This window comes from Candoia aspera, chromosome 7 (genome assembly GCF_035149785.1).
Source record: "Candoia aspera isolate rCanAsp1 chromosome 7, rCanAsp1.hap2, whole genome shotgun sequence".
Taxonomy (NCBI): Eukaryota; Metazoa; Chordata; class Lepidosauria; order Squamata; family Boidae; genus Candoia; species Candoia aspera.
In genome coordinates this window covers 8606731-8633956 of record NC_086159.1, presented here as the reverse complement: position 1 = coordinate 8633956, position 27226 = coordinate 8606731, and the positions used below count along the sequence as shown (strand labels likewise).

At 45.8% G+C, this 27226-nt stretch overlaps 1 protein-coding gene across 1 annotated transcript in view; it reads right to left on the bottom strand.

Annotated features, from left to right (window-relative positions):
• UBE2H (ubiquitin conjugating enzyme E2 H) overlaps positions 1 to 9643 on the bottom strand; it is a 49311-nt gene extending 39668 nt beyond the window's left edge. The window contains exon 1 of the mRNA XM_063309192.1: positions 9337 to 9643. Coding sequence (XP_063165262.1) covers positions 9337 to 9389 — 53 coding nt within the window. The 5' untranslated portion in view covers positions 9390 to 9643. The remainder of the gene's footprint in view (positions 1 to 9336) is intronic.
• Positions 9644 to 27226: the final 17583 nt, after the last annotated feature.

The window sequence follows — 27226 nt, the reverse complement described above, 5'->3', positions numbered from 1 at the left end:
CAGCAGCACAACCTGGGCCAGCAAAGCAATTTGGCATCTGCACATCTCAGTGTACAAGGAGCAGAGGCCCTGAAACGAGCCACTTCAGCATCGTAACATAAGCCATGGGAAAAAATCACTGTCACAGCAACAGGACCAGGGGAAGGAAACTTCAAGGCTTCTCTTGTATGAAAGGCCCTTTCAGAAAGCTTTTGGGTAAGCTTGGCTATTACTTTTCACTCGTCTTACACTGCTTTATTCTCTCATCCATAAGATAGAAGCAAGCAAACATGCTGGCTGGGGAATTCTGGGAGTTGAAGTCCACACATCTTAAAGTTGCCACGGTTGAGAAACATGACTCTCACATTTCATAGGCTGAGGGCTCGGGGCAGTGTTGCCCAGTCATGGCACCTCTGGATAGGGATGAAGAGAGGTATTCTCCACACAGAGAAACCTTTCCAAGATATGGGCCATCCAGCGAGTCATACTTATTTGACTCCTTGCCAGGGATAAAGCTGGTCTTAGAGCCCACCTTTCTGTTGCTCCACTGCTCAGAACTGCTCCAGTTAACACATTATTAAATAATACCTCTTAAGAATGAAGAGAGATCTTCCAAGATCTCTCCTAAGACAGGGTGGCATGCTATACAAATCTGTGGCAGATGGTTCTAGTTACCCTATTGGAGAAAGCATCTAATAGAGCTGGAAAAAATGCACAAGACGCCAACTCTAATAATCGGGGTGCTTAAACACTTTCCTGGCAAGAGAAGACCTACGATGCTTTAGCTTGGGAAACAAGGTGACCGAGGGGGACATGATCAAGGATTATAAAATCACAGATGATCTGCAAAAAGTGGACAGAAGGAAATGTTTCTCCTTCAATCCAAACACCAGCTGAATGAAAAGAGATTTAGAACACACAGAAGGTTTAAACACTTCTTCACGCAGCGAAATTAATTCCCATAAGACACAGTTTTGCCCACCAACTTGCATGGCTTTAAAAGTGGGTTGAATAAGTTCATGGAGGACAGGTCTGTTAAGGACTGCCAGTCTTGAAGACTCTACATTACATCTGGGACAAAGGCAATTATGCCTCCAAATACCAGTTGCAAGACAGGGGTACATTTCCTCCTCTTGCTTGTGAGAATCCAGAGGTATCTGGTTGGCCGCTGTGAGAAATGAAATGCTGGATTAAGATGGGCCTTGGCCTGATTCAGCAGGGCTGTTCTTGCATTCTTGGTAATCTGGAGGGCTTCATTCCTGCTCTATGGGTATAGAGAAAAGAAAAGACAGCACAAGAGAAAGGTTGGGATCAGACTTGTAAGCAAGACGATAGTGATAGGGAAATTAGCAAGAGAACCTTCTCCAGTTTTCATATTGAAGGTTAGAAATAAACCCAAAGCCACGCTCCCCCAGAGTCTGTTTAATCAATAAGCCTTAAAGTACAAACAATGCCGTTCTGAGCTGGTATGCTCTACAACACCTTTGCCCAACTTGGCACTCTCCAGATGTGTCAGGACTGCAACTCCCAGAATTCCATGCACCACACTTAGAGACCAGGAGATTGGGAAAACCTTACTAAAGACTTTTTGCTGCCATCACAGGCTCCAGTTAAATGTTCCAAAATCTCTTTTCATTACTCCTATTCTCTCTTCACTGACCTGGAAAAAGCTTAGCAGGAACAGATGTGGTTAGTACTTGATAGGAAACCATGAAGCTAGGATATCTGATTTCTTGGGCAAACCCAGCCACTGGAGCTTGCAAACCATAGTTTTTGGTTCACATTGTGTGAAGCCATCCAACTAGTTTATTCAACAATTCAACCACACTCACATGAAGTACGGACTAGATCTCTTCTGATCTTTCCCACCTTCGTGCCATCCACAATCAGGGATCCCTAGCTGAATATCTTGAAAAAGAGAGTTGTCTCCCTATTTATCCTGTTAACGGAATTAACAAACAATGCTCAAATTGAGGTCTGCATTTATTTTTGAGAGCAATGCCTTAGCCTTTCAACACAGCCACAGTTTTTTTAAAATGCATTTCATATATTTGAAATCTGATTAATGCATTAATTGCTCTAATTCAATTCCTGCTTTCAACTTAATTAGGCTGAACCAACACACAAACAAACCCTTATTATAAAACAGATGAGAAAGAAAAAGCTTCATATGGCAAGCTGTTCTAAGCCAATTCTTATTAAGCCATTCTAGCCCCAAATATCCATTTTAATGATATTATAAGTAGATGCAGCCCTGTCTTCAAGTCTGCTTTACAAGCCTAAGCTCCAGGGGGACACACAATCAAACTGACAAAGCAACAATGAGACAGTGAATTTAAAATCAAAGCTGAATGCCCTTCCACCAGGCAAGAAACTCGGGAGAACCTGGTAAGTTCATTTTTGAGAGCAACAAGGTAAAGTCTTGGAAAGCTGTAATTCATCCACAGCTGAGATCACATAAGCAATTAATCAGCATGCTCAGACAACTCATTAATCGCAGATTAAAAATATGAATTTTTAATCAGAGCTGCCCCTCTGTGAAATGATGTTCAGCACTTACAATATGGTTGTAAACACTCTTCTTTACTATCCAGACAATAAAGATTTGCCACACTATCTGTGCTTTGCCCAAAAAAATGAAGGAACAATACAAATTAAAATTAGGGGGGGGGGATCAACTTGGGCCAAAAAGGTTAGTTACAAGATAATTCATAAATGGGTTGATTACCCTGTATTATTCCTTAATAAATTCCAGCTCATTTAAACACTCTCATTTAAAAAAAAAAAAAGAAATAAGGGGGGGGGGATGTGATGTTTAGGGTGACTATTTGTTAAAAAGCACACTGAATTCGGGAGGTGTTTGGTAGCTACAGATTGTATGACTATTTTGTTCTGCAAAGAGAAAAATAAAGACAGAATTTCGAAGCCTGAGTCACTCAGCCTGAGACTTAAGGGTATCTTGTGTCACCAAAATCAAGCATAACCTTGCATAAGGAAGGACAAATAATCATCAAAAATTCTAAACATCTCAACTGGGACAAAGCTTTCAAAAGATGCTTCACAAAGATGTCCCCCTCCCAGCCCCCACCACCAAGTTTGTATCTGTTAACAAGGAAACATCAAATGCACAAGATACAAACGTCCACCAATGTTCTAACTTTCCAACCCCATTATGGAATTGTCCAAAAATGAGTATTCTCTAATAACTATGATATATTCTCCTTCAATAAATTAACTTCTACTCCCTGGTCTGTTTTTTTCAAGCAAATAATCCACAGTGTCTTTCTTCTTAGATTTTCAAACAAAAATACATTTTTACCACTTCTAGGGTATCCCCTGAACACACAAATTTTGAAAGCCACCAATTGTATGTCATGACCTTCAGGCAGGGATATAACTCTACTGTATGGGTCTCTGGAAGGCATGAGATAATTTTATGAATCTCTGTTTATAGCGCAGTGTATTTGCGTTGCTCCGCTATTTATATTTTTACGCTGCTGCAAAGTGTAAGTTAAAGATAAATAAGTGAATGATTCTAGAGCAATTAATACAATTGTGGTTGGGTTAAAATTACTCATTTGGTGCTCCAGGACAGCGGTTATCTTTCAGATTAACGCCAGTGGATAAAACGGAAGGAAAGGCATCTGACACACTGAGCTCAAGAGAGGAAAAGCAGTCTATAAATGTAACCGACATTGCTGTAGTCACCAATTGTTATCATGGACTTTGTTTTCTCTAAATTCATAAGTTTCATTATTTTAAAAGATGCATATTCGAAGAAGATCTAGGCTGTATTTTGTACCTCTACAGAGCTGGGGTGAGGGTTCAAATGACTGAATTCCCCTCTATTAATTAATTAATTAAATGGAGACAATTCCAGCCTTAAGCCCTTTCCTAAAAAGATTGTTCTCTGTCTCTTTCTCTGCACAAACACATACACACACTCATATAAAAAAATTATATGCTGCCTAGAGTCACTGGGAGTCAGGTGGCATATAAATTTAATAAAGAAAGAAATGTAGCAAAAAAGACCAACAGAGAAGAATCTTTTTGAGAAAAGAGCTTAAACCCGGAATTGTCTCCATTACTACGTGGGTGAAATCTCTCTAGTGTCCACACAAACACACAAGTACCAATCATGCAAGAGGCTCCATGCCATCCACAATGATACAATTGATAGAGTATAAGTATATGTATGTAAGATTTAGATCCCTGCCAATTATAAAGAATACTTAAGATTTTCCATGGAAGTTAACTCCTATTCCAACTGTCTGTGCCCCAAATGTGACAGGGGCCCTCCAAAACACTACATGGAATTTTAATAATTTCACCGTCCAGGAAAATGCAGCCAATGACCATTACCAAGCCTTTGAACCAAAGGCTTTGAGTCAAAGAAGGATTCACCTTTCTCAGATGTTCCCACACATGGTGGTACAGTGAAGGCCAAGATTGGTACAGTGTCATGTTGTCCATCTTTGCCCTGTTTTTCAGGCTGCAGATATTTTATCTAAGCACTCTGCTAGTAAACACAGGGCCTTGGGGAAACTGTACAAAAGAGTTCAATAAAATCTTGCTGGAGTTGGGTAGACACACAACATGGGTTCTTTGTGCACAATAAAAGATTCCATTGCATAATTTCCTCTGCAGAAAACTGGAAAAAATACTTTTGGGGGAGGACTGTTAACCTACTATCTGAAAATACTACCAACAAAAAATATATGCAGCATTTTACAATCTTTTGTAAAAAGATTGAGTTACAATCTTTTCCTCTTTTGAATAACTAGCATCCATTCTCACCCCCATTTCAGAGGTGAGAATATGAAGAGTGACGAAGCACGAGCCACCTAAAACTGCCCTTTCCAAGAAACACAGTGGACTCAAATAAGTGTCCGTTTGGTTATAGCCTGGATAAGAAAACACATGAAAACGCCACACCATCCAGGAAAGGTGGAACATAATTGCACTAAGCCAAGAACAGAAATTCACCCTGAGCCCAACTCTCCGGCCACACATCTAGCTGTTTCTAGCCCAATGTTTCTGACAGAGAGGATGCAAAAGCCCTTTGAACCATCTGGAGGACAGGATTCATCCCAGATAAGAAAAAGTAGTTCAGAGTAGGATGGAATTAAGTGTAGCACCAGACAGCTTATCCCCCTTTTGACTCAAGGGAGAAGATGGCCGCACTACCATTTTCCCCCAGGTTTTAAACATCAGCAAAGTGGCTGCCTCCACATTCTCAATTCACCGTGGCGTGGTGTGTGCAAGGGAACGATCAAAGCTAGTTGCAAAGTAGAGGTTTAACCAACGCGCCCATCTGCTTGCAGGCCACACTTCCTGGGCCCAGCTAAGCCTTGACCTGGCACAGATTGTTCTGCTCTCACTGGCAGGATGCAACCTTCAGGCAGGCCTCCCCCTTCCCAGCCTCCTGCTTTGGTGTATAAACACCCTCTTGTCACACTCTCCATCAGCTGTTTGGGCTGTTCCGCCCAAGCCTCAATTTCCGGGTAGTAACAGAAGAGCCAATCAGCTGATTTGAAAGCTCAGCCCAGGGCCTTTTGCCTGCAAACACTTTTCCAAAACAAGCAGTTCCCTGGGCACTTCCGGAGCAGCGCAGCGAGGGGAGGGAACCCAAGTGCCATGGGGGGGGCGGGGAGGACAGAGGAGATTCCTCCACTCACAGACCTTCAGGGGCAAGTCCCAATTCCCCAAACCTCTCAAGAAAGGAGCAGTGGAGACTTGGAACTTAAAAGATTGCGTTCATTGATCCCTGATCTCTGAATTAAGAAAGGGTCCCCAGCCCCAAAGAGGCAGCTATGGGAAAAGAGGCTGTTCTGAGCCTAATGCAAGAAGAACCCTAACAAAGGGGGGAGGGGGGGACCGCAACCGGAGCTGCAATTCCCACACAGCGCAGAAGCGCAAAGCACACACAAACACCGGCTTCTTTCTAAGGTTTGCACAACGCTTAGAGAAGCGTCCAAAAAAACAGCTGAATGACTCAGAGCTTCAGATCATGCAATTACCAAGATGAGGTTTTCTTTAAACATGTGAAGAACTTACCCCCGTAACACAGGAGGTTGGTTAACCAACCTCGCCCTCTGGGTTGCAGAGAAGGGTGTACACAAGGCACGGGCGAGCCAAGGGCAAAAATAGGAAGGCAATGGGAAACTACACTCTCGTCACACCAGACTAGCTGAGGAAGAGACACAGCTCCAAACGCTTGGTTGGCAAGGCCACGTTTGCATTTCTTACCCACACCCCGTCGCAAAGTCAAAATACTGGCTCGCCAGGCAAAAGCCAAGATCATAGGGTAAAAGTACTTTAAAAGCAGGAAAGGTAGAATGAAACTAACAACAAAAGCGGAGGAAGCAGAGGGCCTCTGGTAACACCTAGAAGCAACAAGATGATGTCCCACACTGGCAAATATTATCCAGAAATTAAGTGCATTTAGGAAAAGAACCTTACTTGGGAGGAAGCCTCGATAAAAATCAATGGAACTTCCTAAACATGGTTAGATCGAGGCTGTGTCACAGTAACCAAGGCCTGGGTAAACCAAACCCTAACTGCACAGATAGAAAAGTGAACCAGGCAAACCACAGACAACAAAAGAGGTCTATTTTGTCATTCCACAGACACAAAAACTTGCAGACGCAGGAGAAATTGGTCTAGCTCTCTCAGAATACCAAGAATTATAGTAAGAGGTCTGGTCTGAGAGCTTTTTTAAAGAAATCTCTATGGTTCTTTTGTTGAACAGAAAGACCAGCAGCTAATCATGCACTGGAGAGGAATGCCAAGCTATTTTCTTTTCTCCTATCCACCACTGAATTAAACAGCGACCACACCACCAATAAGCCATACGAAATCTCACATGTACATATTTAACAGACCCTATTCTTTGTCTCAAAAACCACTGTGATCTTTTAGCATCACAAGCAACAAAGTGAACAGAAACTGGGGGAAGGTAGATGAGAGAAAGACTAGGTCACAGTGGGGCTCATCTCCCCATAATCTAGCCGCCTTTTCAAAATTTATATATAATGAGAATTTTTGTCACTGAACAGCTGGAGTTCTAGCCTTCTCTCAAATCAGTAGAAATTAACCATCAAATGCAATTTGTATTTGAGGGAGGACATGCATATGCAATTCGAGGATAAAAATAGCTTTGATTCCAGAGCAGTCACGAGCCACTTCCTATTTATTAAAAACATTTTTAAAAAAGGTCTACGTACATTATCAAAGATTGGTTTTGTTTTTTAAACAAAACATAGAGAGCTAAAACGGGGCTGAAAACATCATGCACTGCTTTAAAATAAGAATTTGACCCCGGCAAACCTAATCTAAATAAGTTTGTTTTATCTCTCAAAACTAAATGCTATTTGTAACCCCCTCACCCCACCACTACCTAATTCCTTCACGATTAAATTCTCCAGGGAGAGGTTAGCACATTCAATAAACATCTCGGAGTGCATTTCGGCTGACTGTGTCAATTGCAACCAATCTGTCTTCCCCTCCCCACCACCTGATAAACAGAACTATTAACACAACAATTCTATAAACAAATCCACTGTAATAATTCAGAAGCTTCCCACTCTACAAATATATAGGTAAACACACAAACACGCAGACGGTAAAATCTTATTAGGCCAAGAAAGAAATATGATAGGGGGGAAAAACCCTTTCCTTTAGAAAGGGGCAAAAGAAATCTACAGTGAAGTGTTACATAAACAAAAAAAGCAGCAGGACGACGGGAGAAGAGGGGCCACAGGTTTCGGCATCATTTCAATCCTCTTTCACCATGGCTACCCCAGGCCCATGGACCAGGTTTAATTTCTAACCCCAGCCCCCCCATTTGCTGGCACCAGAACCTTCCTGAACAGCAGCCTAGAACCAAATCAAGTAACTAGTAACACACCACCAGAAGCCAATCACCGGATTGTAACTGTCAACAACCTGCCCCCCACCACCCGGTCATCCCCAACTAATTCTGGTCCATTGCTCACCCCTCCCCAATCAGTCTATATTCAAAGTAGCTGTTGAGGGTGGAAGTTGTGGGAGAGGATGAATTATTATTATTATTATTCAATGGCTGACATAATATCTGAAAAGGGAAGAGCTATTCAAAACTGTGACGAAGACAGGCAAAAAAAAGGCCATATTTCTCTCCCCTCCCCATCCATACTGTGTTAATATTAAGGGAAATTCTTTGGCAATGCCTCCACAACAAGAGGGGATGTGGAGGACAATAAAATGTGCCCCTCCAGCCCCAAAGAGTGTGTCTCTGCCCTCTGTGCAATAGGGAGAAGGCTTGTGATGCCCCCCCAGCAGGTTTCTATAGGGAGAAACTGATGTTGGGGAGTGGGGGGGCAGCTGCTGGCTGGGGAAGGTGACTATAGGTGGGGCTCCATTATTTGCTCATTTGTGAGGAGGGGGGATTGACACCTCAGCAATTTCCAGAGCAAAGGGGGAGGAGGAAAGGAAAAAAAACCCGTTTTTAAAAGGTCTCTATTTGCCAAAGCAAAAGGAAATTGCCTACAGGAACTGAAGTGTTGTTGACACTGAGCAAAAGGGAAAATGTCTCCCATTCTGTCTGGGGAGGGGTAAGATAGTCTCCAGCCCCCCCCACCCCAAAAGGGGGAAATGGCTCAAGAAGATCCCCACTGATCTGCCCTTGCTGGAAAGTGTGGGTTGGCTGGGGAGGGGTCTTCCAACAGGGCTGGCTGCCCCTCTTAGAACTTGAGGCCTCTCTGGGTTTACCTGAAATGGATATTCCTGAAGGGTGGGGGGGCGGATTTTGCTCTCTTGCTCAAAGGGTTTCTTCCAGGCTTTCTTAACAGGGACCCTCCCCATTTAAAAAGCCCTCCTGGGCCAAGGAAAAGACCCACCAGCTCTCTGCCTCCCCTGCCCATTAAACACCAGTGTGACCCCCTTCCTCAGCCCTCTTCCAAACCTCTGACCCTGCCCACCCCAGGTTGGCAGTGCCCGCTCTGCAAAGGGGCTGGTTCCCCCTCTTTGAGGGGTATTTCCTGGGGGGCACCCAAAAGACAGGCCCAATGCTTCCATCTCCAGAGCCAGGAGCTTTGGCATGGTGGGGGGGAGGCAGGGCCTGTTCCCCAGCCTCCAGCTCGGGGGGTCCAGGAGTTTTCATTCATCCCTAGCAACTGGACGTCCCCCCGCGCCAAGGGTCTCCCCGAGACCCCCGCCTGCCCCCTCCCCTCCCAGCCCGTCTCCCTTTCATTGCTTCTGCACGGGGCGGCTTCTCCGCCATTCCCCGGGGAGGGGGCTTCCCAGCTGCCCCCCCACAGCCACGGGGGGCACGGGAGGCCCCTCCTCCCCCCCCAGGCTCCCCTCCAGTAAGGATACAGCTTGACCACGTCGGTGTCCATCCGCCTCTTGCCCGGGCTGGGGGAGGACATGGTGCCCCCCCGGCCGGCGGCCCCTCCCGGGCGGAGTCTCGAGCGGCTGCCTCGCTCGGCCTGTCAGGACCCCTCGGCGCGCGGGGGGGCGCTTCGGCGGGGAGGGGCCCGCGGTGCGCCTGCGCGGAGGCCTCCCCTCGCGGCCCCTCCCTTCGCGAGCCGGCTCTTCCTGCCCCGCGGCTTCCCCTCCCCTTCGCCGCCGCCGCTCGCTTCCTCCGCCGCCGCCGCCGCCGCCGCCGCCGCGTCCCTTCAGCTTCCTGCGCCCGCCCGCTCCCCACTCGCTGCTTCTTCCTCGGCCGCTGGCTCGGCTCTGCCAAAGCCTCTCGCTGGGCTCCTGACGTCACCCACAGTGACCTCACCGCCCGAGGCTCGCCTAATTGGGTGGTGGGGAGCCCCGCCCTCGTCTCGGCGGCCGCCTTCCCCGCAGGGCATGCCGGGAGAGGTAGTCCGCTGCAGTTGGGGCTCTGGGCCTCTGTCAGGCCTCCCCACTTGGACGCGGGTTCGAGTCCAGGCCTTGTCCCTTTTTTTGGTGGTGGTGGGGGGCTTCTTTAACTAACCTCCTGCTCCGACTATGAGCTCCTGAACGTGTTTGTAGCCCTTGTCCATGAATGAACTACCAGTGGGCACCTCTGGGCATGTGCAGAGTGCTCAGAACCTGGCAAGAGGGGGAAGTCCACCAAGCTGGATTCCGGGAGTGCCCAGCACTTGCAGCCTCAACGTCGGTTTGAAACCTCATGAGGTGATGTTCTGCGGGCAGGCAAGAGGGCCTCTGAGCATAGGAGGAGTGCCAGCCCTTCTCCCTCTGCATTGAAAACCCTCCTGCAGAGTGGAATAAGGGGGCAGAGTTCCCTTGTTAGCAAATCAGGCTCAGCCTCCCTGCAGACCAGCTGGAAAATTTCAAAGGGGCTTTGGAAGAATTCTACAAAGCAGAAGACCTATTTCGGGGCTAAAACGACGATTGCACCTTGGCATAATTGCCTTTCCAGACCACAGAATGCAAAATCCTAGCAGCGCGAGGGGGGCTTAGTTCCCCCAAGGCTGTTTCTATCAACCACCCAGAGGTTTTGGCTGCAAAGCAACGCACGGAAAGAAGGTCCTTGGCGTTGGTGGGTGGGCAATGCCTGGCCCTTTTTGTGCAGGACGAACACACGGGTCCAGCCTAGGAGTTCCCTTGTCTTCAGCTCTCCCCAAAGAGCTCCCAATATATGGGGAGCCCCAAGACCCTCTCCCCCAAAATCTTGGTGTTCTTTTGCTGGGTTTCATCGCTACAACTGCTAGAGATGCCAGCCACCCAAAATGTTGGCCGTGTAAATCAGGAGTGTCAGCCATGTATGGTCAAAAAAGTCAAGATGGCAGCTGCAGCAATGTAATGGAAGCTCCACCTCTTTTTATAATCAATGCATCCATTCTATTGCACTGTTGTGGCTGCCATCTTGACTTTTTTGACCATATCCTGCTGATTGAAAGGCCCTATTCAATAAGTCACACCAGCATACTTTTTCTCATAGTCAAAATTTCCTTGGACCTAATTGGAGCCTATTGGATCCTGCAAATGATCAATTAATTGAAACTCAATGCAGGGAGATTCCAGACTGGTAAAACGAATAATGTCTTTACGGAACATGGAACAGAACTGTGGAACTCACTGCCCCTTGATTGGTGGTGACCACCAACTTGGATGGGTTTACAAGGGGACTGCAGCAAATAATGGAGGATCGTTGGTCCCTCATAGTACTGTTATGATCCCTGCTGGTCGACCTTAGCGAGTGACAATGGGAGTGGATAGTTAATCTTTTTCTCCATGTTTGTGAATTTCAGACATCCAACTGGTCAACCACTGGAGATCACAGGATGATGGAGGTTGGCCTCTTTCAATGTAGTTTGTTGACCTCCATTAGACATGTGTTTTGGGCACAAAGGACAGAATAGAACCATTGAACCTCCCATCCTTTTGATGAAGATTCATGTTTAGCTGCTCTTCAAAGCCCTGAAGTCTTTTAATGCAGTGTTTCTCAACCTGAGCAATTTTAAGAAGTGTGGACTTCGACTCCCAGAATTCTCTAGCCAGCCATGCTGGCTGAGGAATTCTGGGAGTTGAAGTCCAGACATCTTAAAGTTGCCAAGGTCGAGACACTGCTTTAACCTGTTGTATTACACACCATGCCGAACCAAATCAATTACAGCTGTAGCTATACATTAGGCTAGTCTTCCCAAGCCTGGATAAATTACCCAAAATTGGGTAAAAGTGGTTTTTCTTTGGGTAATGACACACAAGCCCATTAAATTGACTTAATGTGTTTTACCTATGTTGGGACTTTCTGATAAGCGGTTTTGGGTAGTGAAGGAAAAAGTTTGGGAAGCACTCCATTAGGCAAAGCTTGAGGAACATTAACCTTCATTCATTTTTTCAGGGTCATTGGATGTTATGAGAATGCATCTGCTTGGTTAGTTAAACCCTGAAAAGAGGTGAAGTCAGAAACCAAGTTAATATGTCATGTGAATGCAGCAGTACAAGATCAAGGGAAGTATCCTTCCATCCTGTAATCTGTAACTCATATTTTATCCAGCGTAAAAGCTGAGTGGACCTTTCTCTCTGCTGGGAATTCACATGAATAGCTTGGTACCTCTCAAGCACAATCTAAGATCCATCACAGTTTGATGTCATCTGCAGATGCCACGAGGATTTCCTCTCTTAATGCACATAATTGAGAAAGAGGTTGAACAATGCTGGGTCCAGGAAAGACTCCCATGGCACCATGCATGTCACTACTAATTAAGGGATGATGAAACATTGATGTACAGTATTTCTCCATGAACCCAACTAACATCTACCCAGGGCTGGGGAAGAGGAGAAGGCTGACTTCATTTGAAGACACTTCCTATTTTGAAAACCAATTTAAAAAGCCAGTTTCCTTACATGGTACACTGCTATGGCATGGTTTGTTTTGACCAGGGTTTTTTGAACCAGCCATAACAGCCTGATTTATATCACTAGGGTTTCAAACCACGGTGGCTAGATTTCGCATACCACTTTGCCAAAATGAAGCAAACTACAGGTTGGCTTAGAATGGGTTTTGGGTGGACTATCCTGGGCTGTTTCTTGTGTTTAGTAAAACTTGGGAATGGAGAGACACAAATATAATAGTCCTGAAGGAGGTTCTCCAACTTTGCTGTTGTTGTCGTGTCTGACCCTCCGTGACCCCATGGACCGTAGCATGCCAGCCCTTCCTGTCCTCCACTGTCTCTCGGAGTTCGCTCAGATTCATGTCCATTGCATCAGTGATGCTATCTAGCCATCTCCTCCTCTGCCATCCCCTTCTCCTTCTGCCTTCAGTCTTTCCCAGCACCAGGGTCTTCTCCAGTGAGTCCTCCCTTCGCATTAGGTGCCCAAAGTATTTGAGCTTCAGCTTCAGTATCTGTCCTTCTCATGAGCAGTCAGGGTTGATTTCCTGTAGGGGTTTTCTTGGCAACTCCAACTTAGTGCCTGCCTATTTTGGTTGGTTAGACTACAGTTCCCAGAACACCACTCTCATTTCTGTGCTGCTCTTAATGTTGGTCAAACAAGTTTTGCAGATCTTTAAGCACTCACCCCCCAAAAAAGCTTGTTTTCTCTGTGTGTGTGTGTGTGTGTGTGTGTACACACACACAAACACACACACATACATACATACCTCATCTTAACTGTTGCCGGTCTTAGTGAAATATGGAATATTTCAGTAAGAAATATGCCGCTGCCTGTCTAACCCAGTATGGAATAGAAGGGGGTCTATCATCAGATGTTTTTGACTTAATGGATTAGGAGTGAATTTGGATGGGCTACAACAGAGGCCCAAAGGAGCATGTGTTTTCACTGTGTGCAATTTCCCCCGGTGAATCCCCTTAAGTTGCTGTTAGTTGTGGGGAGGGGTGGGAAGAAGTCACACTAGAAAATGGGTATTTCTGTTTTCCCCTCCGTGGACAATAGAAACGGGTAGTTTGTGGTTGAAATTCAAAGGTGAACTGATCCAACTGTTGCTTTGACTTGCCGAGATAATGTTTTCATTTTACTTTTTACTTTTTACAAGTTATTTAGTTCAGATTGGCCTTGATTCCCTCCCTAAATGGCTCTGAAGAAGGAAGGAGTGACAATCTTTATTTTTTTATGTATTCTTTGGGAACTGGGGACATTCTTAGGTGGCTCCACCATGATTGATGCTCTCGCCCTCTCCATGGGGTTTTATAGTTTAAAATGTTTGCTAATGTTTTTATTTTAATCACTTTTTATCTTTCTATAAATATGGTTTTGATCTAGTTGCTGCTTTTATCTTATTGTTTGTTCGCCCCCCAGAGTTGCTTTGTGTGAGATGGGCGGCCATATAAATATGGTTAATAAATAAATAAAAACCACCCAAGCCAGGTCTGGACCTCAGCACTATTTAGCCCAGTGTTTCTCAACCTTGGCAGCTTGAAGATGTGTGGACTTCAACTCCCAGAATTCCCCAGCCAGCAAGGCTGGCTGGGGAATTCTGGGAGTTGAAGTCCACACATCTTCAAGCTGCCAAGGTTGAGAAACACTGATCTAGCCTATGACTTCTGTGTGTGTGTGTGTGTGTGTGTGTCTGTGTGTCTGTGTAAGAAGCCAGTGCAATTAGCTGTGCAAAAAGCTTGTTTATTAAGCAGCCCTGTGTGGAAGATGGGGCTTTCTGCTTTGAAAGCCAGCACCCCTAGAGAGAACCCAGCTGCATGACACAAGCAGAGGGAACGTTGCTGGTTCTGCAGGTTGCAATTTCCATTGTTCCTGTTTCCTGCAGGGTTCTCCTAGCATGGCTCACAGGGAGTTTTCCTTTCCTCTCTGCCATACGGAGGTGGCACCTCAGCACCGCCCACGCTTCGGGCAACGCTCCAGCCCCACGTGCCTGCATATCTGCCTGGCATTCCGTCTGCAGCTAGGTAGCCAGGTCAGGCTGCTCATGACCTCATCATTCATTGTGGCAGGATGTCACCAGCAGGTTGACAGTGGAAATAGGCATTCTCCAGGGACCAGAATCCAGGTCTTGGCAGGGAATTGCACATCCTGAAGGACAGGCTGTAAAAACGATTGGCTTCCTCAAAGCAGAAGACAAGGCTTATTGTACTTACTGTGGCCTGACCAGTCCTCATGGGGTTCCCCTAGTGTGCACTACCTCCAGCTTATTTTCAGTGTGTCATCTCAATCACTGTTAGAAAACCCCAGCTTGCCACGGGTGAACCCCAGCCCACTGTGGTTTGTTGAAGTGACCCCCAAAAGGTGGCTTAGGATGTTATGTACCAAGCCCTGCCATTTTCACCCAATTGTTCAGGGGGTCCCCAGCACCCCAGCATTCTTCTGGGCCAAACAGGACCTTCTTAGATGTTGTCCTTCTTCCTTGCAAGGCTGGGCCCCCAGTGCCATCTTTGCTCTTTTCCCAAACTCCCTGATTTCTCTCCTGGAAGCGTACAATACAGGTAGAGCTGGTATGTGGCCTTGGGTGACCTCAACAAACCACCTGCTTAGAAACAACCTCCCAGCTTTTCTTTCAAAGGCGTTGCTATGCTAAAAAAAACAGAATGCTACCTAAGCCTTCAGACCAGCCTAGGCACTTTCTCCCCTTCCCTTTAAGACCCAGGAATATAAGTCAGCCCATCTCCCATAGTTAAGGATGGTTCATCCATTCAGGACAGTGTTTCTCAACCTTGGCAAGTTTAAGATGGATGGACTTCAACTCCCACAATTCCCCAGCCAGCCATGCTGGCTGGGGAATTGTGGGAGTTGAAGTCCACCCATCTTAAACTTGCCAAGGTTGAGAAACACTGATTTAGGATGTCAGTCGCTCTCACAGATCCCCATTTGCTTTGTTGGACTCTTAGCTGCAATCCATCTGGGCAAGGTTCGGCTTTAAGGAAGGGGCTCGAGTTGTACACTGTTGAGTGTGCTCCAGGGATTGTGCTCTATGCTGTCATGTAGAAGACAAGTCCTGAGAAAGGACAGCGCTGTTGAGTCCGGGAGAGAAAACAGAAGCAAGGAATCGTTACAGGGAGACTCTCCTATAGATCAGTCTTCCACAACTTGGCATCTTCCAGGGAAGATGGGCTTCAACTCCCACAATTCCTAGCCAGCCCGTGATGGGGAATTTTGGGAATTGGAGTCCAGTGTTCATGGAGGGTGCTAGTAGGGAAAGATGGCAATCCTTAACCAAACAGCATCTGGGTACAATACAGGCATTCTTATCTTCATGATCTGGCGAACCCTGTCAGAAGGCAAACACTAAGCCACGATGTGTGGTAAGCCACAATAAGCCCTGCTTTGTGGCTTAGTGTATCATATGAAGCTGCCCAAGGAGGATTGATTCACGGTGATGCATGTTTTCTGTCTATTAGGACGTTACCAGCCAGGTGTCAAGATCAGAGAGGAATTCTGGGTGCTGCAAAATGGTGATTCACAAACCAAGTTCATTCCAGGGCTACAATTTGCTCTCTCCAGACCGAAGCAGGAGAGACTCGGCTTCCAATTATCACTTTGGCAAGAAGCTTACAGGCCCTGCTGTGAGGATCACTTGTGAGGGAGAACTGCAGATGTTTAGCTCATGGCACAGAAAGATAACAAGCATGCATGCGTTTTTTTTCTTAAACCCACATCCATGCTAATCTTCTCTAGCCCTCCAGGATCTCACAAACAAGCATTTTTCATATGGTGTCTGCAAACATTTAAGATTCAGGCAGGTGCTGCTGCTGCTGTTGTTTTAATAAGACATGCCTTTATTTAAACTAGGCTGGTTTCACCCCCTTGATGCCTGCATTCCTGAAAGACATTTAGCCAAACCAGTTAGAGACTTTTTCCAACCCCTGTTGAAGATATCTTGCTTCTGGCCTGCAGGAGTGCCCAAGGAATGGTTTTAATTTTATTTCTGTTTTATTTCTACCCGTTGATGTTTAAATTATATAATTTTTATGCTGTGTTAATTTCCTGCCTGTATTTTGTACTTTAATTGTTCATTGTAAACCACTTTGAGACTTCTGATAATGGGAAATAGAATACCTCTTTATGATAATGGCATCAACAACAATGCTAATAATAATATAGGTAGTCGTCACTTAATCCCTGGAGAAGATGCTGATGCTAGGGAGAGTGGAGGGCAAAAGGAAGAGGGGCCGACCAAGGGCAAGGTGGATGGATGATATTCTAGAGGTGACGGACTCGTCGCTGGGGGTGTTGACGACCGACAGGAAGCTCTGGCGTGGGCTGGTCCACGGAGTCACGAAGAGTCGGAAGCGACTGAACGAATAAACAACAACCTCACTTAATGACCATTCGTTTAGTGATGTTCAGACTTACAACAGTGCTGAAAAAACTGACTTACAACTGGTGCTCACGCTTATAACCATCGCAGCATCCCATGGTCACGTTATCATGATTTGGACACTTGGCAACCGGTTCACATTTATGACCATTGCAGCATCCTGTGATCATGTGATTGCCATTTTCAACCTTCCTGGCTGGATTCTGGCAAGCAAAATCAATGGGGAACTGTGTGATTCACTTAATGACCATGTGGTTCACTTAATGACCATGGTGATTTGCTTAATGACTGCCCAAAAAAAGGTGGTAAAATCAGGTTGGATTCGCTTAATGACCACTTCACTTAACTGAAATTCCAGTCTCAATTATGGTCATTAAGCAAGGACTACCTGTAGAGGGCTATTTTGGCTACATTTGGACAATACAGTGATCCATTCTCTGCCTTCACCCGATGCACTGAATTATAAATTAGAGCAGAATTTCCCAACCTCAGCAACTTGAAGATGTGTGGACTTCAACTCCCAGAATTTGGGGAATTCTGGGAGTTGAAGTCCACACATCTTCAAGTTGCTGAGGTTGAGAAACACTGAACTAGAGAGATCCATTCACACAATGCACTAAAGCATCATAAAGGAGACAAGGTAAAAACCAACATAACCAGTTTAGTTAATGCAGCCACCACACTGTAGTCCTGAAGCTGAACTGCAGAACATGCATAAGCTACCTTGTTCTGAGCTGGTCTCATGCATGTTTGGTGTAAACAAGACAAAGCCTGTAAGACAGTGTTTTTCAAATGTGTCAACTTTAAGATGTGTGGACTTCAACTCCCAGAATTCCCCAGCCAGCTTAAAGTTGCCAAGTTTGAAAACCACTGCTGTAAGATAAGGTGTGAACTAGATCCCACCCTAACCATTTACACTTGTTCCAACTTTATTGTAGCAGCATAGCAGTTTTCATTTGCAGTCCATGGAAGAATTTTCTCTTTTCTCCCCCTTCCTGTAGATTTTCAGTAACTGCTGGTGCTGCCTTTCCCAGAACAATGTTACAAAAGAGCTTTGATTCCTTATAAGGCTTCAAAATGCCCAACAGTTCATCAGCTCTTTCAACGTTTCCTGATTACTTGAGCACCAGATTTTGAAAAAAAGATTTTAAAAAAATGTGCTTATGAACCTGAAGTGCAAACTTAGGAAAAGCATTCCTTCTTTGCTCATAAGCAGGAGCAAGAATCTTTTTTGTAGTAATGCAGGAATATCATAACAGCAGCCTTTTCCATATGCAAGTGCATACAGATGGAATCAGTTAATTAAGGTGTATAAGGTATATAATTAATCAACTAAGATTTAATTAATCGGGGTTTTTTAAAGACATAGGAACAGCATTTAATGCCATCCATTGTGCAAAGAGATATTCAAAGAGAAAGAGAATAGTCTGTAGCAGCCAACCTGCTGTTCTTGATATTCTGGTTTGTGAAGCCACAATTCATAGTTTAAAGCAAGGGAAGGCAATCTTTTCTATAAAGGGCCACATTGTTTACTTTCACAGTTGATACAATGGCACCCTACCTGTGTTTCAACAGGCGTGTCCAGATGGGGTCAAAAAAGTCAAGATGGTGGCCCCAACCACATGACTGAAACTCGGCTCCTTTTTTATATGCATCATCCACATCCCATGAATGTCCCTGGTGCTGCCTGGATTCCTAACTAACCAATTTATGCAAATCCAGGAGTGGCCGGGATTCACATAACACACTAAGCCCTGGTTTAGTTAAGCATGATTTTTGTAATAAACCACAATGGGCCCAATTCACAGTTGGTTTGTCTAGCATGCTAAACCAACTCCAAGTTCCATCATGGTTTCATGCCCAGGTGAACCCAGCCATGGTGACTGACCATAATCATGGCATGAAGAGTTGAATGATCTCAACCCATAGAGACTTGTTCAAGAGCATAATCATTAGATGGCAGTGTCTTATTTTGTAATAACATTATAATGATCAATGGAGTAATTACTGTAATTAATAATGCTATTAATAATTCCACCCCAGAAACTATAGGACAGCCGTGTTAGTCTATGGTGGCAAGAACATCAGAGGGACCCTGTTATCACCTTTTCCTATTCACAAATTTTATTCAAAGGCGTCAGCTGACGCCTTTGAATAAAATTTGTGAGTCGGAAAAGGTGCTAACAGGGTCCCTCTGATTTTTTGCAAGTCATACAATGATATACATTGTGTTGTTTTTTGTGCATCAAGCCACTCCATGCATCCAGTGAAGGGAGATGCAGCTCACAACAGCTGTTGCCTTTGAATAAAATTTGTGAGTTGGAAAAGGTGCCAATGGGGTTCTCCTGATTGTTTGGGTCTTCCTGCAGCTTCTTCTCCAGCCTTTGCTTGCTCAGCCCCGTGCTTCAGACTCATCTCCAGCCAGGGAGATTGTTCCTTCAGGGAATCTTAAACCTCCTCCACACAAGCCTGACTCAGTTTCCTTGGTGGACATCCCATGATGCGAGCAGATCACCTTTCCTGGCTGCGGAGTGCCAAGCTGTGTGGGCTGAGCCTGTGAGGCTCCACGGAGTCAATCTGTCAGTGCTTCCTGGGTTGAGTCTGACATGAAAGGCTTTAGGGAAATGGGCTTCACGTGTGGGAATCCACCCAAGTCCGCCCTGCCAAGGTGTGGCCCATTATAGCACCATGAAAAATGTCCTCTAGGGAAGAAGCAGCAAGTGAGTGGCCTGGATGCAATGTTGTTTTGAGTCTGTTTCCGGCCGAGGGTGCATTGCTGCCAAGTGTCTCACCAACATCTCACCTGGAAAATGGCTCCCTGGGTTTGTTTTCCCACATGACTGACCTAGCTAGGGAATGACCCAAGAACCTTGGGATTGTATCATGTTAGAATCGTAGGGTGGGAGGGACCTTGGAGGTCTTCTAGTCCAACCTTCTGCCCAGGGCAGGAATCCTCAGACGATCTCAGCAAAGGGCTGTCCTGCCTTCGTTTGAAGACCTCCAGAGACAGAGCCTCCATGACTCCAGGAGGCAGCTGTTCCATTGCTTCGTAGCAGGAAATTCCTTTATTTTGAATTGGGCTCTCTCTCTGTACAACTTCCACTCTTGGTTCTTGTCCTGCCATTGGACACTATGGAGAATAGAATCATAAAATCATAGAATCCTAAGGTTGGAATGGACCATGGAGGTCTTCTAGTCCAACTCTGTGCCTAGAGGAGAAATCCTCAGACCCTCCCAATCAAAGGGTTGAACAAGCTTGTCTTGAAAACCTCCAGTGATGGAGCCTCTGTGACTCCAGGCAGCAGCTGTCTGTTGCTTTGTGACCCTCCCAGTCAAGGCGTTCCTCCTTTGGTTGAGTTTGGATCTCCCTCTGGAAAGCTTCCATCCACTCATTCTTGTCCCACCTTTGGGACCTATGGAGAATAGAATCACAGAATCATTGGGTTGGAAGGGACCTTGGAGGTCTTCTAGTCAAACCTCCTGCCCAAGGCAGGAATCCTCAGATCAACCCAGGAAAATGGTTCGCCAAACTTTGCTTAAAGGCCTCCTGAGATGGAGCCCCCACAACCTGGATCTATCCACTGCTTCACAACATTCAGTCAGGAATTTCCTTCTTACTCTGAGTTTGAATCTCTCTCTGTGAAGCTTCCACATCTTTTCCAGCTGTACTTCCCAGAATCCTCAGCAGTGGTACACTGGCTGGGGAGATCTGGGATTGCAACCTGAACATGGGGAAGGCAGTTTAGCCTAATGATACCAAGCCTGCTGATCCTGGCCAAGATACAAAGTGATCCTAAACCAGATGGAAGAGTGGCACCCAGATTGCATTCACATCCTGTGCTAGACCATGGTCTCCTTAATCATGGTTTGCCAAATCAGCCACAGTTGGTGGGTTCCTGCAGCATGCTAAGGCAGGTGATCTTTGTCCCTGACTTCCCTCCCAGTGGATACCCATAAACTGGTACACCTCTTCCACCATTAAAAAGACAATGCCCAACTTAGATTTGCATCACGTGTCCTGTTAAAACAGTGTTCCTCAACCTTGGCAACTTTAAGATGGGTGGACTTCAACTCCCAGAATTCCCCAGCCAGCATATGCATATGCTGGCTGGGGAATTCTGGGAGTTGAAGTCCACCCATCTTAAAGTTGCCAAGGTTGAGGAACAGAGTTAAAATATTGAATAGTTTACAGTTCAGTGCCTGTATTCATAATACACTTAACTTAAATATCAAACAAACCCATTTTCTGAGTTTCCCCAAGCCATTGTACCATGTAACCAAAAAAGCTCACATAAAACATTGAGCTATCATTAGTAACAACAATAGCAAATAATAATAATAATAATAATAATAATAATAATAATAATAATAATAATAATATCCTGAACCAGAGTTAATACTAACCAAGCTTGGCATGTGATACCACACAACTGTTAGGTTTTTAACTAACTTAACTATGTGGGTTGTGAACACAGGGTGCGGTAGGTGTGTGAACATACAATATCAGCCCTTCTACAATAATAATTTTAAAATATGGAGGCTGGCCTAGTGTAACATTCTAAGTTAACACCAAAACGCAGCCAGATAGGTTTGCCAGTGGTTCAGTGTATTGGATGAATCAAGGCAAGTGAATTCGGCAAACCACGGTTATATTAAACCAGGGTTGGTGTGTTCTCCAAGGGATACTACTGTAGAAGGATTGTTAAGCCATCCTCTGGTTGGGCTGGTGTGAGCCCAGCCATTCAGGCTTGTAAACCATGGCTTAGCACTTTGTTTGAACCCAACCCAATGTGGTTTCCCTGGCAAATTATGCTAATGCTTGACGCGGTTTGTGAACTCAGTCCCAGCCACCCTTCCATTCTCATTCAGTCTTCCTCCAGCAAAACGCCTTTTTGCTGAAGAAGAAAAACCTGTCCTGAGGCTAAACACTGGGAGCAGTATTAATAGTTGCATCTTTCTAAGACACTAATTGGGGAGGGTGAATGTTAGCATCGTGTGAAAGGGAAGAAGGACCCTCGGACCACAGGCCAAGGGGGACATCCAAGAGGGAACACCAAAGGTCTGCTTTAAGGACTTTAGCTTCTGTCCTCTGCCTGTCCAAACTTCGCAGGACATAGTAGGACTTATTTTAAGCAGGGTTACCCCACTTCATTTTGCTTTTCCAAGTGCAAAGCCCGAGGGATACACAAACATACCGTTCAAGGAATGTCCCCCCTCAACCTAGAAATATATGATTCAGGCATAATTTTGGGGTTTGACGTTATACATTGTGCCAGGTTTCCTTTGTGTAATTTTCATGCTGTTTTATTTTGTCATTTCTTTGTCTTGTGAATCTCCAAGAGGAGCGGGACTGTGGTGAGATACCAATTTATTTATTTACATGGCCAAGGATTATATTGTATAAGTTGGCGGCCAGCCATATAAATCTGTTAAATAATTTTTTAAAAAAGATTAATTTAAAAAAAGAAGCAAATGAACGAATTGAGAGCCTTGTCATACTTTCTTATGTAAAAGGACAGGAACGCACACAAACACAAATAAATAAATATTTTTGGGAGCAATAGCAGAATTCTAGTTGTAGCTGGGTTTTGGGTCAATGTGTTGTGTGCAGGGGCATCTGCAGAGATGGGCAAAAAAGTCAAGATGGCAGCCATGACTGCATGATCAAAGCTACCATTCTGATTTTTTCAACCCCTCTCTGTGGATGTCCCTGGTTGTGTGAATACAGTCTAAGCTTGTTTCCTCAGAGATATTTCAACATACTGCTCAATGCTCCAGTAGCAGTAAAATATCTCCATCTTGCTCCCAAGAAGTTTAATTGGCTTATTTGTGGCTACAGAATCATTATTTTATTTATTTATGTATTTTTATCCCACCTTTATTATTTTTATAAATAACTCAAGGCGGCCAACATACCTAATACTCCTTCCTCCTCTTTTCCCCACAACAACAACCCTGTGAGGTGGGCTGGACTGAGAGAGAGGGACTGGCCCAAGGTCACCCAGCTGGTTTTCCTGCCTAAGGCGGGACTAGAACTCTCATATCATGCCTGATTGGCTCTTGGGCTGAGAGAGAGGGACTGGCCCAAGGTCCCCAGCTGGCTTTCCTGCCTAAGGCGGGACTAGAACTCTCATACCACACCTGATTGGCTCTTGGGCTGAGAGAGGGGGACTGGCCCAAGGTCCCCAGCTGGCTTTCATCCCTAATGTAGGACTAGAACTCACAGTCTCCTGGTTTCTAGCCAAGCATCTTAACCACTAGACCAGACTGGCTCTATATTAGGTCCCCACAATCCTCAGAATAAAATAAGCCTTGATTGTGCAAGCCCAATCATAATCATGGGTTTATGGCTCCATGCATTGGATTAACCCAGCCAATTAAGCATGGAAAACCAGCCTATGTCTTTCAGGTAAAGCTCCCTTCACTCCTGTGGCTTCATGCATACATCCAGTTCATGCAACAATATGGAAGTGATTTGCCAATGCTTTATTCTGGGATGTGTTGACCTGCTTAATTTTTCACAATTAGTCAAAAAAATAGGTAGATGCTGTAGGTAGATAAAATCTCCGTTGGTGTCCTGCTCAGACTATGAGATGGCCAGACAAGGTTATAATCAAAAAACACTCTTTATTAATACAACTGCTTACAAGAAGAAGTCTATGTGATTAATGAGGTAGACTGATTCTGATCAAGACCATCCGGGCAGCAACGGAAGAATTGGCAAGGCTGCAGGCGAGGGCGGTTGCAGAACTGTCCTAACAGTCAGGATTCACGCTGAGACGAGGAGTAGGTCTCTAGTGTTTATTACTGCTACATAAGACAGAAAATCCTAACAAACTGAAGAAGCGTGGGAAATACCCAGACAGATAAACCCCAAACGTTAAGGCGGGCCTGATCTGTGTCTCTTTGAATGGCTGCTTAATTCCTCAGTACTACGCATGCATTTTCCCCCCTGGATAGAGGCCCCCTCCTGCTCGCCATCAGTACTCATGACAGAACTGCTAGGCAGGATTCACTGGCTGGAACCGTGCGGCTGGATGAAACTAGGGCACGTGGCAAGGCTGGGACTGGAGACGAGTGTCTGTGATCCGAAAACCCATTCGAACTGGGATGACACGTGGAGGCTAGGCAAGACTGAGCTGGAGCCGCTGGGCAAGGCTTGACTCTGGAAGCAAGGCTGAACTGGACCAGATATTCCAGGCTAGGCTGGTTACTGGAAGCAAGACTGGACTGGGCTGGATGCTCAAGACAAGGCTGGGAACTTGAAACAAGACTGGACTGGGCTGGAGATTCCGGGCTAGGCTGGGAGCTTGGCACCCGACTGGGCTGGACTGGAGACTCTGGACTAGGCTGAGAACTGGGAACATGACTGGACTGGGCTGCAGGTTCTGGGCAAGGCTGAGAACCCAGAGCACAACAAGATGGGTCTGAAGTTCCTGAACTGAGCACTTGAAGCACGACTAGACTGGAGTGGAGATCCTAGGCAAGGTTGGAAGCTGGAAGCATGACAAAACTGGACTGGAGGTTCAGGGCAAGGCTGTGATCTAGGAATACAATGAAACTGGACTGGAAATCCTGGACTAGGCTGAGAACTTGGAGCAACGTGCTTGAAGCGCGCTGAATGTTGGTGGTGAGGTCCGGAACTGGATGCGAGGCTGAGGTTGCTAGAATCGGCCAGGAAAGGATCCTCTGTGACAGCGTGTGCAGGATACAGGTCCTCCACAACTGGAAATGCAGGCGCCGATTCCCCTCTGGCTAAAGACAAGGTTTCCAACGCAGGTAAACTCTCTTCTGCTGAGGCTGCGAGCTCGAAGGATCGGTTGTCTCCAGCAGCTTGCTCTTTGCGCGTCTGCCTTTTACGCCGATCCCTTCCACGACTTTTCTCTCCAGCAGCCAATTGGGCTGATTTGCGTGCTTTTCTGCACGCCTTTCCTGCACACTGATTGGAGGATTCAAATCCTCCTCTGAAGACTGGCCTATCAGCATCTGTAACTTCTCCCGCTCTGCTGAGTCACTTCCGGGTTTTGCTTTCCCGGTTTCTGCCTGGTAAGCTTCTGTTTCCCCTTTTGAATCAAAGAGTTTTGCTTTCTGAGTCAGAAGCCGGCTGAAACCTCACAGTTGGGTCCATCTTGATGACTTCATGGACACATCCAGGTAGTTTAAGGGATGGGCTAGTTTGTATCACATCCCATTTTAAGATAATATTGGGTTCCTATAACATCCTGGACTACCAACCCCAATTTAGTTTAGTGTACCACATTGTGCAAACCCTCTGACTATGTGCCATTAAGTCACTGTCGACTCTTAGCAACGACATTGATAAGATTTTCTCCAGGAGGACCTGTCCCCAACCTGGTCCTTCAGGTCTTCTATTGGTGCACCCATCACCACTGAGTCCATCCCTCTTGCTGCTGGTCATCCTCTTTCTCCTCTTTCCTTCCACTTTTCTCAACATCATGGATTTTTCAAAGGAACTTGGACTTCATATTGATTGATTCATTATGTGCCATAAAGTCACTGTTGACTCTCAGAAACCATGCACAGTAGATAGGCCTTCTCCAGTCCCTAACCTGGTCTTTCATGTCTCCCAACAGTGCCTCCATCTGTAACTGAGTCCCTCCACCTTGCTGGTGATTGTCTTCTTCTTCTCTTTTCCTTCCACCTTTCCCACCTTCTCCAGAGAGCTGGGTCTTCACATAATTAAGACTATGAAGGTATCTTTCTAAGCAGCTGTTTCCGCCTCTAATGAATGTGACCCAGTTTGACAAAAGAATATCAGATTTATTGCAATTTTCTCCTGGGGAATAGAGCAAGATGCAAAACGTAGAAATCCCTCTCCCCTGGAAAGGAATGCTGTGTTACTGAGACAGAAGGGAAGTAACTCACATGCATTGGTGTTGCACACACTGAGAGAAAGTCATTTGTACCCATCTGGACTATCTTTCCTGTAAGCTATTTATCTATCCTGTTTGGAATATCTAGTGCAGTTTCTCAACCTTGGCAACTTCAAGCTGTGTGGCTTTCAACTCCCAGAGTGGAAGTCCACACATCTTAGAATTGCCGAGGTTGAGAAACACTGCTCTACAAACCAGAGCAGGATGCAGGGTTTGTCTTCAGTTTATAGATACGGCAAAAAATCAGGAGTCTGGCAGCACCTTATCCAATTAACACATTAAAAGGTATAAGCTTAGCAGACACCTGGTTTTTTTGCCACAATAGACTAAAATGACTCTCCTAAAACTTACAGATGTGGAGAATCGTTGCTTTCAAGGCAAGCTGAAGGTTAGAAGTTGGTTTGACACAAGAGGCTTAAGGGACGTTGGGGTTGTTTTGCTGTTGGATCAGCTTGTTGTAGAAACCCAGCCATGGGGCTTAGCAACTGTGGCTGATCGATGGGCACGCCTGGCCAGTTTGATTAACTTGGCAACCGTGGCTTAACGTGGTGTATGCACGTGGTCCTGGAATTGTGGGAAGAGAGACCTCCAAACCGAAGTTCAGGGTGGGGATTTGCTTTGGGGAGCCTAGCTGGTCCTTGCATACAGATTTACTTCCATTGCCACCCCAGATGTAGGAGCTTTTGGGTTGCAGAAAGCAGGGAGGAAACATAATTCTTTGCACCCCTCCTTCCTCCCTCCCTCCCTCCCTCCCTTCCACCAATTTACAAGGCCGCCCAACTCACATACAGTAACTCCGGGGAGCCTATAGAATTATAAACTATAAAAATCACAATAGACACCCCTCCCTCTGCACAGCAACAAGCCCATTCATACCAGCCACTTGATTGGCTCTGAAGCTTGGGGTCCCCAGGCCCACCGACAAAACGACATCTTCAGGGCCTTCCCGAAAAGGAGCAAGGAGGGGGCCAATTTTATATCTGGGGGAATGTTGTTTCAAAGGGACGGAGCTACGGAGAAGGCCCTTTTTCTTGGCCTCACGAGATGTACTTCCCTATCTGAAGGGCCCCGCACCACACCCTGCCTTCCCACTCTGGTGGGCTGGGTGGATGTACCACAGACCAACCAAAATTCCAGCAGATGTGGACATTGAGGAAAGGGGTGGTGGTGGCATCACACGCCACATCCTGACATCACCATGCAAATGACATAAATTACGTCACACTGCTAAATTAACCTACTTTTAGAGTCTGCAAAACACACAACTGGCCCCTTTGTCTGGCAAGTCCACCACCGCCTCCCAAGGCCCCCCGTTCCATTGTTGAATGGTATTACCGTTAAGAACTTTCTCATGTCCACCTGACATTTAGTTCCTGGTAATTTAACTCCCCTGCTTTTTGTCCTAAGTGCGATGGCTGTGTTTCTACCACCACCCAGTCCTAAACAAAAGAAGCCAACCTACATCCCACAGCTTCAGTTACAGGAGGGGAGATTGAGTGAAACACATGGAGAAGGACCTTCACGACAGTAAGAGCAATTTGCCAATGAAACCGGTTGTCTTGATCGCCCAGAGCTCTCCCTCCTTAGAGGTCTTCAAGCAGAACTGGGTGAGAAAATTTAGGATCTTCTTTACTAAGCAGGGGACCAG